At 64.8% G+C, this 12,002-nt stretch overlaps 3 protein-coding genes and 1 long non-coding RNA gene across 4 annotated transcripts; 3 read left to right on the top strand and 1 right to left on the bottom strand.

Annotated features, from left to right (window-relative positions):
• Nucleotides 1-896: 896 nt before the first annotated feature.
• TCAP (titin-cap) lies at nucleotides 897-2,189 on the top strand. Its single transcript, XM_057399534.1, has 2 exons — nucleotides 897-1,073; nucleotides 1,873-2,189. The coding sequence occupies exons 1-2, from the start codon at nucleotides 925-927 to the stop codon at nucleotides 2,126-2,128; spliced, it is 405 nt and encodes a 134-aa protein (XP_057255517.1). The 5' UTR covers nucleotides 897-924; the 3' UTR covers nucleotides 2,129-2,189.
• A 2,513-nt stretch (nucleotides 2,190-4,702) lies between these two features.
• Nucleotides 4,703-8,257, top strand: PNMT (phenylethanolamine N-methyltransferase). Its single transcript, XM_057399532.1, has 3 exons — nucleotides 4,703-4,897; nucleotides 5,579-5,786; nucleotides 7,822-8,257. The coding sequence occupies exons 1-3, from the start codon at nucleotides 4,744-4,746 to the stop codon at nucleotides 8,255-8,257; spliced, it is 798 nt and encodes a 265-aa protein (XP_057255515.1). The 5' UTR covers nucleotides 4,703-4,743.
• On the top strand, nucleotides 5,822-6,795 carry LOC130593986 (uncharacterized). The gene is made up of 3 exons (XR_008970947.1): nucleotides 5,822-6,074; nucleotides 6,317-6,336; nucleotides 6,765-6,795. It is a non-coding gene; the product is annotated as an uncharacterized LOC130593986 (long non-coding RNA).
• A 1,130-nt stretch (nucleotides 8,258-9,387) lies between the features above and the next one.
• PGAP3 (post-GPI attachment to proteins phospholipase 3) lies at nucleotides 9,388-11,500 on the bottom strand. The gene is made up of 3 exons (XM_057399549.1): nucleotides 11,287-11,500; nucleotides 10,970-11,174; nucleotides 9,388-9,489 (listed from the first exon to the last, which is right to left on the bottom strand). Exons 1-3 carry the CDS (start codon nucleotides 11,498-11,500, stop codon nucleotides 9,426-9,428), a joined length of 483 nt encoding a protein of 160 aa, XP_057255532.1. The 3' UTR covers nucleotides 9,388-9,425.
• Nucleotides 11,501-12,002: the final 502 nt, after the last annotated feature.

Raw genomic sequence — 12,002 nt, 5'->3', positions numbered from 1 at the left:
GGCGCTGCTGCGGGGGTGCCTGCGGCTGCTCCCTACCTGTGAGCGCCGGGGCCGGGTGCTGAGCTATAAAGAGAAGCAGCGGAGCCGCCTGCACATGGGGCCCACGCTGCAGAGGGGCCCCCCCTCCGCCCCATTCCTGGGGGTCTGGTGTCCCCCATTGTCCCTGCAGTGTGGGGGGGGGACACACACGGGATGTGTCAGCATTAAAAGCCTTGCACTGGTCGGTCGTTGTCTTCCACAAAGCCCTGGTACCCGGAGGGGATGAAGGCGAGGAGGATGCCAAAGGATGGGGACTCCACCATGGGTGCCCCTTGCCCCCATCCCATGGGGTCCCTGGCAGCGCGTGGAGCATCCTGGTCCATGGGTCCTGGTTGGTCCCATTGGAGCGGGATGCCCCATGGCCGCTGGCACCCTGGGGGCAGAAGTGAGTTGTAAATAGCCCACCCTTGGGGGGGGGAACAGACACGGGGGGGACGACGACAGCACCACCTTTCAGCCCCCCCCCCAGCACAGCCTGTCCCTGCAATGGGGCCCTAATGGCGCTATAGGGCAGAGACAGGGCCACCAAAGCCATCCCCACCTCAGTGCCCATCAGTGCCAGGCAGGGAAAGGCCAAACGTGCCCTGGGCTGGATCCATGGGGGGGGGGGGGGGGGGGGGGGGTCCTGGCAACGCCATCCCCATGGAGGGGACACGGCTTTGGGGGTGTCACCGCAGCCGCATGGGGCCGGGCACAGCCACACACGGGGCCACACACGTGTGTGTGTGTGTCCCCCCCCCCGGTGCCACCCCCTGCTTGGCACCGTCCTGGCCCCGGCGGTGCCAGCGCCGCGGCCCAAAATAGCCCCTGTGGGGCTATATAAGAGCTGCGGCACATCGGGGGCGGGGGGGGCAGCAGCAGCAGCAGCAGCGCATAGGGGGCAGGATGCTGGGCCCCACTGCCGTGGTGCGCAGCGGGGGGCTGCTCTCGGGGGCCCGCCTGGGCTGCCGGGTGCGGGAGGAGGATGTGGGGCGGCACGAGAGCTTCAGCGCTGAATGGTTCGACCTGGAGCTCAGCACCCGGCCTGAGGAGGGGTGAGGGGCTCGGTGGGCACCCATTATGGGGGGGGGATCCAAGGGGGGGGCACCAAGGATCCTAAGGGGGCCATGGGGGGATATGGGGGTCTCAAGGGTCCAAATGGAGCCATGGGGGTTGCAGAGGTCCCCAAAGTCTTTGGGGGGTCCAAGGGTCTCTGTGGGGCCGTAGGGGTCTCAGGGGTCCCCAGACTCTATAGGGGGGTCCAAGGGTCTCTGTGGGGCCATGGGGGATATGAGGTTCTCAGGGGCCCCTGAACTCTATGGGGGAGGTCCAAGGGTCTCAGTGGGGCCATAGGGGATATGAGGGTCTAAGGGTCTCTGGGGGGCCGTAGGGGATATGGGGGTCTCAAGGGTCTCTGTGGGGCCGTAGGGGATTATGGGGGTCTCAGGGGTCCCCAAACTCTGGGGGGGGGGGGGGGGGGGGGTCCAAGGGTCTCCATGGGGCCATAGGGGATATGGGGGTCTCTGGGGTCCCCAAACTCTATGGGGGTGTGGGGTCTCCATGGGGCCATAGGGGATATGAGGGTCTCAGAGGTCCCCAAGGGGGCTGTGAGGTGCTTCCAGGGTTCCAATGGGACCATAGGGAATATAGGGGTGTCCAAGGGGATGTGGGGGGCTCCAAGGGTCCCTGTGGAGCTCCAGGGATGTGGGGGGAGTTCAATTGGGGTCTCCATGGGGCTGAGCCATGAGGGATGTTGGGGGTCCCTTTGGGGCTGCGCAGGTCCCCATTAGGGTCGATGGGGACACAGGACCCCCCCGGGGGGTGCTGAGCCCCCCTTCCCGGCCCCATTGCCAGGTGGTGCCGTCGGGAGGTGGACGAGCAGCGCCGGGAGACGCTGGAGCATCGCGGGGAGGTGCGGGTGCTGGAGCAGCGCTCGCCATGGGGCGTGCTGCGGGTGGGCTGCGTGGGGCAGCCCCTGAGCCAGCACCTCCTGCCCTACGCCCGCACCCTGCCCCTGCCCCTCTTCGCCCCCCCGGACCTCCGAGGAGCCAAGAGCGGGGTCCCCCGCACCCTGTCCCGTTCCCTGTCCCAAGAGGCCCAGAGGGGCTGAGGGTGGCAACGGGGATAGATGGGGTCTGGGGCGGGGTGGGGGGTGAGGATGAGGATGGAGATGGAGGGGGGGCTCTGCTCTGCCACCCCAAAGAGGCAGCGCAGGACGGTGGGGAGGGGGATGTGGGGGGTGGGCTCCCATTCGCTTGGGACTCCCCACCCCATAGCGGGCATCGAGGGGGCCGGTGGGGACTGCTCTTGTGTTCCCTGGCAAAGGAAAGGGGGGGGCGAGGATGGGGAGCGCTGAATGAACCCCCCCCCCCCCGGTACCAAGTTTGGGGGGGGGGGGGGGGGGGCTGCGGTGGGGTTGTGGCAATGATGGGCTCTGTATGGCAATAAAGTGCCCGGCCTGGCCCGGCAGTGTTGGTTATGGGGGGGTCCCCATGGGGCGCTGTGGGAAGGGGGGAAACTGAGGCAGCCGGAGGGGCCCGAGCACGCTGCAGGGTGGCGGTCTGGGGGGGAATTGGGGGGTATTGGGTTTGGGTTTGGGGGGGGGGGAACCCATCTCTTGCATAACGCCCCCCCCCTCCAGCCCTTGTGGTGCCAGCACCCAGATTAGCTGTTCCTGTTCCTGTTCCTGTTCCTGTTCCCTTGAGCTGCCCCTGGGCCACTGCCAGGCCCCGTCCCGGCCACCTCCCGGCCCTGCATGGGCAGGGTTTGGGGTCCTTAACCCAGCCCCTGAGTGGGTCCCATCCTGCCCCTTGGCCCCACGGTGCTGATGGTGCCCGGGGCTGGGCTCAGCCGCAGTCCCGTGCCCATCCCATCGCCACCCCAATTCCCAACACAACCCCAGCCGCAGGACAATCCCCAGCCCTCCCTCATTCCATCCCCTTCCTATCCCTATCCCATCCCCAGCCCCATCTTCTCCCCCATTCCACTCTCTTCCTATCCCTATTCCATCCCCATCCCCATCCTCTCCCCTATCCCACTCCCTTCCTATCCCTATCCCATCCCCAGCCCCATCCTCTCCCCATTCCAATCCCTTCCCGTCTCCATCCCTATCCCATCCTCAGCCCCATCTTCTCCCCATTCCACTCCCTTCCTACCCCTACCCCTACCCCATCCCCATCCCCATCTTCTCTGTCTTTCCATTCCCTTCCTATCCCTATCCCATCCTCAGCCCCATCTTCTCCCCCATTTCACTCCCTTCCTACCCCTATCCCACCCCCATCCCCATCCTCTCCCCATTCCAATCCCTTCCCATCTCCATCCCTATTACATCCCCAGCCCCATCCTCTCCCCATTCCAATCCCTTCCCATCCCCATCCCCACCCCATCCCCATCCCCATCTTCTCTGTCTTTCCATTCCCTTCCTATCCCTATCCCATCCCCATCCCCATCCTCTCCCCATTCCAATCCCTTCCCATCTCCATCCCTACCCCATCCCCAGCCCCATCTTCTCCCCATTCCACTCCACCTTAACCCTAACCCATCCCCATCCTCATCTTCTCCCTCATTCCACTCTCTTCCTATCCCTATTCCATCCCCATCCCCATCCTCTCCCCATTCCAATCCCTTCCCATCTCCATCCCTACCCCATCCCCATCCCCATCCTCTCCCCTATTCCACTCCCTTCCTACCCCTATCCCATCCCCAGCCCCATCCTCTCCCCATTCCAATCCCTTCCAATCTCCATCCCTACCACATCCCCATCCCCATCTTCTCTGTGTTTCCACTCCTTTCCTATCCCTATTCCATCCCCATCCCCATCCTCTCCCCATTCCAATCCCTTCCCGTCTCCATCCCTATCCCATCCTCAGCCCCATCTTCTCCCCATTCCACTCCCTTCCTACCCCTACCCCAACCCCATCCCCATCCCCATCTTCTCTGTCTTTCCATTCCCTTCCTATCCCTTCCATCCCCATCCCCCCATCCTCTCCCCCCTATACCCCATCCCCATCCCCATCTTCTCTGTCTTTCCATTCCCTTCCTATCCCTATCCCATCCTCATCCCCATCCTCTCCCCCTACCCCTATCCCACCCCCATCCCCATCCTCTCCCCATTCCAATTTCCCATCTCCATCCCTATCCCCAGCCCCATCCTCTCCCCATTCCAATCCCTTCCCATCCCCTATCCCATCCTCAGCCCCATCTTCTCCCTATTCCACTCCCTTCCTACCCTTCCTCCCCATTCCACCCCTATCCCACCCCCATCCCCATCCTCTCCCCATTCCAATCCCTTCCCATCTCCATCCCCATCCCCACCCCCCCATCCCCATCCTCTCCCCTATTCCACCTCCTTCCTACCCCTATCCCACCCCCACCCCCATCCTCTCCCCATTCCAATCCCTTCCCATCTCCATCCCATTCCCATCCCCACCCCAGAGAACACTCATGACCATCCCCCCCGGGGGGGCACCCCACGGTGGGTTGGGGTTGGGGCTGGGGTTGGGGGGGGGATCACCCCTCGAGCATCCCCCTCCTCGCTCCCACCGCCGCTTCCAGCCGCAGGGACGGAGCCGGCTCCCTGGCTCCGATAGAGCCGCGTTACCCGCGCGGGGGCCGCATCCGGCCTCGCTGGCGCCCGGCCCCATCGCTCGCCCCGCGGCGCCGGCTCTAACCTGGTTACGGGGATAAAAGGCGGCTGCGGGGCCGGGGAGCGGCGGAGCCGCGGCCATGAGCGGGCTCTCGGCGCTGCGGGAGCGCTACGAGCGCTTCGACCCCCGCGCGTACCTGGACAACAACTACGGCCCCCCCCGCGCGGACTTCTCCTCCGAGGAGTTCGTGGTGCCCTGGAAGCTGCGGTGCCTCGCGGACACCTTCGGTACCGGTGAGGGCCGTGGGGAGCCCGCTGTGGGGGGGACGGGAATGGGGCAGGGAGGGAGGGAGCAGGCACCGTGCCCCGCAGCGACTTCCCTGTGCCCTGGGGAGGATGGAACTCGATGGGGTGGGGTGGGGTGGGATGGGGTGCTGAGATGGGATGGGATGTTGGGATGTTGGGGTGGGATGTTGGGATGGGATGCTGAGATGGGATGTTGGGATGGGATGGGATGTTGGGATGGGATGGGATGGGATGTTGGGATGTTGGGATGGGATGCTGAGATGGGATGTTGGGATGGGATGGGATGTTGGGATGGGATGCTGAGATGGGATGTTGGGATGTTGGGGTGGGATGGGATGCTGGGATGGGATGCTGAGATGGGATGTTGGGATGGGATGGGATGTTGGGATGGGATGCTGAGATGGGATGTTGGGATGGGATGGGATGTTGGGATGGGATGTTGGGATGGGATGTTGGGATGGGATGGGATGTTGGGATGGGATGTTGGGATGGGATGTTGGGATGGGATGGGATGGGATGTTGGGGTCGGATGTTGGGGTAGGATGGGATGTTGGGATGCTGGGATGTTGGGATGGGATGCTGAGATGGGATGTTGGGATGGGATGGGATGCTGAGATGGGATGCTGGGATGTCAGGGTGGGATCCCACTGCGTCCGTCTCCTTCCCCAGGTGAGATCCATGGGCGGACGCTGATCGACGTGGGCTCAGGCCCCACCATTTACCAGCTGCTCAGCGCCTGCGACCACTTCGAGGAGATCGTGGCCACCGATTACCTGGCCGTGAACCGGGAGGAGCTGCGGCGCTGGGTGCGGGGGGACCCCGGCACCTTCGACTGGAGCCCCTTCATCCAGCACGTCTGCAAGATCGAGGGGCGCGGGTAGGGGTGCACGGGATCCGGGGGGGGGGCCTGTGGGAGCGCATCCCCACATCGCATGGGATCACAGCCCCACGGCCCTGAAGATGCTGGGCTGGTCCCTGCGGGAAGCTGTCCCTAAATCCCATGACATCACAGATCCACATCCCTTTGGATGCTGGGCTGATCTCCTGCACCATTGTGTCCCCAGACCCCACGGGATCACAGCCCCCATATCCTGGTGGCTGATCCCTGCAGGATCCTGACCCCAAATCCTATGGGCTCCCATCCCCACATCCCTGCAGGTGCCAGGTTGATCCCCGCAGCGCCCCAGCCCCACAGGGATCATTGGCAGGAGAAGGCTGCTCCCTGCAGGATCCAATCCCCATCCCCATGAGCTCCCATTGGCACATCCCCATAGACCCTGGCTGCTCCCCACAGGATCCCATCCCCATGGGCTTCCATCCCCACATCCCCACAGGCCCCGGCTGCTCCCTACAGGATCCCATCCCCATCCCCACGGGCTCCCATCCCCACATCCCTGCAGGTACCAGGCTGCTCCCTGCAGGATCCTGTCCCCATCCCCAACCCCATGGGTTCCCATCCCCACATCCCTGCGGGTACCAGGCTGCTCCCTGCAGGATCCCATCCCATCCCAATCCCCATCCCCATCCCCATCCCCACATCCCTGCATTGCCAGGTTGATCCCCACAGCGCCCCATCCCCACAGGGATCATTGGCAGGAGAAGGCTGCTCCCTGCAGGATCCCATCCCCATAAGCTCCCATTGGCACATCCCCATAGGCCCTGGCTGCTCCCTACAGGATCCCATCCCCATCCCCACGGGCTCCCATCCCCACATCCCCGCAGATACCAGGCTGTTCCCTGCAGGATCCCATCCCCATGGGCTCCCATCCCCACATCCCCGCAGGTACCCAGCTGCTCCCTGCAGGATCCTGTCCCCATCCCCACATCGCTGCAGGTGCCAGGCTGCTTCCTGCAGGACCCCATCCCCATGGGCTCCCATCCCCACAGGCCCTGCCTGCTCCCTGCAGGATCCCATCCCCATCCCTGTGCGCTCCCATCCCCACATCCCCGCAGGTCCCAGGCTGCTCCCTGCAGGATCCCATCCCCATCCCTGTGCGCTCCCATCCCCACATCCCCGCAGGTTCCTGGCTGCTCCCCGCAGGATCCCATCCCCATCCCCATCCCCATATCCCCACAGCTACCAGGCTGCTCCCTGCAGGAACCCCTCTCCATCTCCACATCCCTGCTCCCCGCAGGGTCCCATCCCCATCCCTGTCTCCACATCCCAGGACCCCATCCCCAACCCCACATCCCTTCAGGTCCCAGACTGCTCCTCACAGGACCCCATCCCCATCCCCACACCCCTTCAGGTCCCAGACTGCTCCCTGCAGGACCCCATCCCCACATCCCCACAGGTACCCAGCTGTCCCAGGACCCCCTCCCCACGAGCTCCCATCCCCACATCCCTTCAGGTCCCAGACTGCTCCCCGCAGGACCCCATCCCCATCCCCATCCCCACATCCCTTCAGGTCCCAGACTGCTCCCTGCAGGACCCCATCTCCATCCCCATCCCCATCCCCATCCCCACATCCCTTCAGGTCCCAGACTGCTCCCCACAGGATCCCATCCCCATCCCCATCCCCACATCCCAGGACCCCATCCCCACATCCCTTCAGGTCCCAGACTGCTCCCCGCAGGACCCCATCCCCATCCCCATCCCCACATCCCTTCAGGTCCCAGACTGCTCCCTGCAGGACCCCATCCCCATCCCCATCCCCACATCCCTTCAGGTCCCAGACTGCTCCTCACAGGACCCCATCCCCATATCCCCACAGGTACCCAGCTGTTCCCCGCAGGACCCCATCCCCACGAGCTCCCATCCCCACATCCCTTCAGGTCCCAGACTGCTCCCCGCAGGACCCCATCCCCATCCCCATCCCCATCCCCATCCGCACATCCCTTCAGGTCCCAGACTGCTCCCCATAGGACCCCATCCCCACATCCCCCTTTCCTCTCCCCATTAACCCCCCCAGGGAGCCGTGGCAGGACAAGGAGCGGCGGCTGCGGGCCCGTTTGCGCCGGATCCTCCCCATCGACGTCCACCGACGGGAGCCGCTCGGGGCCCCGCTGCAGCCGCGGGCGGACGCGCTCCTCTCCGCCTTCTGCCTGGAGGCCGTGAGCCCGGACCGCGCCGCCTTCTCCCGGGCGCTCACGAACGCGGCTTCGTTGCTGCGGCCCGGGGGCCACGCGGTGCTGCTGGGGGCCCTCGGGGAGTCCTTCTACGTGGCGGGGCCGGCGCGGCTCCCGGTGCTGCCGCTCGACGAGGGCGACGTCCGCCGGGCACTGAGCGGGGCCGGCTTCGAGCTGCGGCAGCTCCGCTCCTACGCGATGCCCCCGGCGCTGCGGACCGGGGTGGACGACGTCGAGGGCGTCTTCTTCGCCCATGCACTGAAGGCGGGGGGAGAATGAGGGAGGAAGGGGGGGGGTCCGCGTGTGCCCCGTCCAGCACTGAGCACTGAGCCCCCCAATAAAGGGCTGAGGTGCGTGGAACAGGGGGGTGTTGGGGGGGGGCTCCGGGGGGTCAGGGATGGGGGAGGCTGCGATGGGGGTGAGGAGAGAGTGAGGATGGGGGGGATATGGGGCACACAGGGGGGTAAAGGGTGAGAGAAATGGGGTGCACAAGACACTGACAGCATCATCATCGCCCATGCACAGAAGGCGGGGGAAGAATTAGGGGTCCCCTCCAGCACGGATGTGGGGTCCCTGAGCCCCCCAATAAAGGGCTGAGGTGCATGGTACAGGGGGGTGTTGATGGGGTCGGGGGGCTCAGGGATGTGGGAAGCTGCAATGGGGGTTAGGACAGAGTGAGGATGGGGGGGATATGGGGTGCATGGAGGGGGAAAATGGGGCACACAGGGTGAGAGAAATGGGGTGCAGAAGACACTGACAGCATCATCTTTGCCTGTGTGCAGAAGCCACTGGAAGAATGAGGGTCCCGTCCCCCCCCCCCAGCACCCCAAAACACTGATGTGGGGCCCCCAGTGCCCCCAAATAAAGCCCGAGGTGCACGGTACAGGGGGGTGTTGGTGGGGGTGTGCAGGGTAACCCATAGGGGCTGGAGGGGTCAGGGGGGCTGCAGTGGGGGCTAGGGAGGGAGTAAGGATGGGGTGGGCAGTGAGGGGGATATGGGGTGCACAGGGCAAGAGAAACGGGGTGCAGGATGTGGTGGTTGTGGGGTGCACAGCACAGATATGGGGTGCAATGGGGGGGGGGGGGGCACAGGGGGAACAAGAGCCCAGCCCAGGTTGGATTTGAACTCACCTTTATTCACATCCCACAAAACACTCAGGTTTGGGGGGGGGGGGGGCACAGACCCTTTGGCAAGGGGGGCCCCAAGGCACCGCTCCAGCCCCACACATTACACACAGCCCCCCACATCCCCCTGCAAAAGCCGGCCAGCAGCCAGCAGGGCCCCCCCCCCCCAAAGGAGATGTGGGGCACAGGGGGGGGTGTGGGGAGAAGAACAAACCTCAGAAGGCAACCGGGGGGCTGGAGGGGGGGAGCAGGGGGGGTGCTTGGCACAGGGCAGATCTGGGGGGGCACAAAGGGCCACGTGTGCCCCCCCATCACCCCAGCTCTAATCCGCTTTGAGGAGGTCGGAGTTGGCCTTGAGGAGGTAGAGGCTGTCGTCCATCAGGAAACTGGGGGGAGGGAAGAGGGGGGGCTCCCACCAGCACCCATGGGCAGGGAGGGAGCCCCCAGCACCCCGAGGTTAAGAGGGGGGTACCCAGCGCCCAATGCGGCAAAGAGGGGGGGTCCCAGTGCCCCGATGTCTAAAGGGGGGCACTGAACACCCCATGCACCAAAGAGAGGGGCTCCCAGCACCCCAATATCAAAGGGGGGCACTGAGCGCCCCTATAGCAAAGAGAGGGGGTCCCAGTGCCCCAATATCAAAGGGGGGCACTCAGCACACCCCTTTTCAAGAGGGGCTCCCAGCACTCCAGTGTCAAAAGGGGGGCACTCAGCACCCCATGCACCAAAGAGGGGGGCTCCCAGCACCCCAATATCAAAGGGGGCGCACTCAGCACCCCCCTTTCAAGGCGGGGATGGGCTCCCACACCCCAATACCCAAGGGGGCACACTCAGCACCCCTATAGCAAAGAGAGGGGCTCCCAGCACCCCTGTGTCAAAAGGGGGGCACTGAGCACCCCATGCACTGAAGAGGGGCTCCCAGCACCCCAATATCAAAGGAGGAGCACTCAGCACCCCATGCACCAAAGAGAGGAGCTCCCAGCACCCCAGTGTCAAAAGGGGAGCACTCAGCACCCCATGCACCAAAGAGGGGGGCTCCCAGCACCCCAATATCAAAGGGGGCACACTCAGCACCCCTACATCAAAGGGATGGGCTCCCAGGACCCCAATACCAAAGGGGGGGCACTCAGCACCCCCGTTTCAAGGCGGGGATGGGCTCCCACACCCCAATACCCAAGGGGGCGCACTCAGCACCCCTACAGCAAAGGGATGGGCTCCCACACCCCAATACCAAAGGGGGGGCACTCAGCACCCCTACAGCAAAGGGATGGGCTCCCACACCCCAATACCAAAGGGGGCACACTCAGCACCCCCGTTTCAAGGCGGGGATGGGCTCCCAGCACCCCAATACCCAAGGGGGCGCACTCAGCACCCCATGCACTAAAGAGAGGAGCTCCCAGCACCCCAGTGTCAAAAGGGGGGCACTCAGCACCCTATAGCAAAGAGAGGCGCTCCCAGCACCCCAATACCAAAGGGGGGGCACTCAGCACCCCCGTTTCAAGGCAGGAATGGGCTCCCACACCCCAATACCAAAGGGGGCGCACTCAGCACCCCCGTTTCAAGGCGGGGATGGGCTCCCACACCCCAATACCCAAGGGGGCGCACTCAGCACCCCATGCACCAAAGGGATGGGCTCCCAGCACCCCAATACCCAAAGGGGCGCACTCAGCACCCCATGCACCAAAGAGGTGCTCCCAGCACCCCAATACCCAAGGGGGTGCACTCAGCACCCCATGCACCAAAGAGAGGCGCTCCCAGCACCCCAATACCCAAGGGGGTGCACTCAGCACCCCATGCACCAAAGAGAGGCGCTCCCAGCACCCCAATACCCAAAGGGGCGCACTCAGCACCCCCGTTTCCATCCCTGACCTGTAGAAGAGGACGTTGAGCGGGATGGTGCCGATGTGCCAGAGCGCGTGGGCATCCAGCACCCAGAGCAGGGGGGGGAAGTCGAGCAGCTCCAGCAGCGCCAGCGCCTGCAGCAGCAGCACCACGGCCGCGCACTTCCAGACGTGGGGCAGGCGCGGGCGGTTCCGCAGGCACCACCGCAGCCACCAGGCCACGTTCAGCAGCCCTGGGGGGGGGAACGGGGATGCAGAGGGGAATAGGGGGTGATCCCCCCCCCATACACCCCATAGGTATATATAGGGGGACCCCCCATAGCAAAGCCCGAGCGCCGGGCTCACCGATGCCCGCGTTCGCTGCCATGTTGTAGCCGTAGTCGAAGCGGACGAGGCTCAGGTAGGAGATGTGGCAGGCGAGGAAGAGCAGGAGGAAGGCTCGGAAGATGCTGATTAAGGCTGGGCGCTGCAGCCCCAGTGTCCTGGGGGGGAGGAGGAGGAGGAGGAGGAGGAGGAAGGGGGCACTTCCATGGTCAGAGGGAGCCCACCCCCCCAGCATCCAAGGTTTGAAAGGGAGAACCCCAGCATCCCCATATTGAGAAGGAGCCTCCCAGCATCCCCATATTAAGGAGCCCCCCCAGCACCCCCATGTTAAGAAGCAGCCCCCCAGCACCCCCATATTGAGAAGGAGCCCCCCAGCACCCCCATATTGAGAAGGAGCCCCCCAGCACCCCCATATTGAGAAGGAGCCCCCCAGCACCCCCATATTGAGAAGGAGCCCCCCAGCATCCCCATATTGAGAAGGAGCCCCCCAGCACCCCCATATTGAGAAGGAGCCCCCCAGCACCCCCATATTGAGAAGGAGCCCCCCAGCATCCCCATATTGAGAAGGAGCCCCCCAGCACCCCCATGTTAAGAAGGAGCCCCCCAGCACCCCCATATTGAGAAGGAGCCCCCCAGCACCCCCATATTAAGAAGGAGCCCCCCCAGCACCCCCATATTGAGAAGGAGCCCCCCCAGCACCCCCATATTGAGAAGGAGCCCCCCAGCACCCCCATATT

The sequence above is a fragment of the Pezoporus wallicus genome, unplaced genomic scaffold (assembly GCF_028554395.1).
Source record: "Pezoporus wallicus isolate ANWC-B61680 ecotype Strahan unplaced genomic scaffold, APGP_CSIRO_Pwel_v1 contig_9178, whole genome shotgun sequence".
Lineage (NCBI taxonomy): Eukaryota > Metazoa > Chordata > Aves > Psittaciformes > Psittacidae > Pezoporus > Pezoporus wallicus.
The sequence above is the reverse complement of the archived record's forward strand: the minus strand, read 5'-3'. Positions and strand labels throughout refer to the sequence as shown.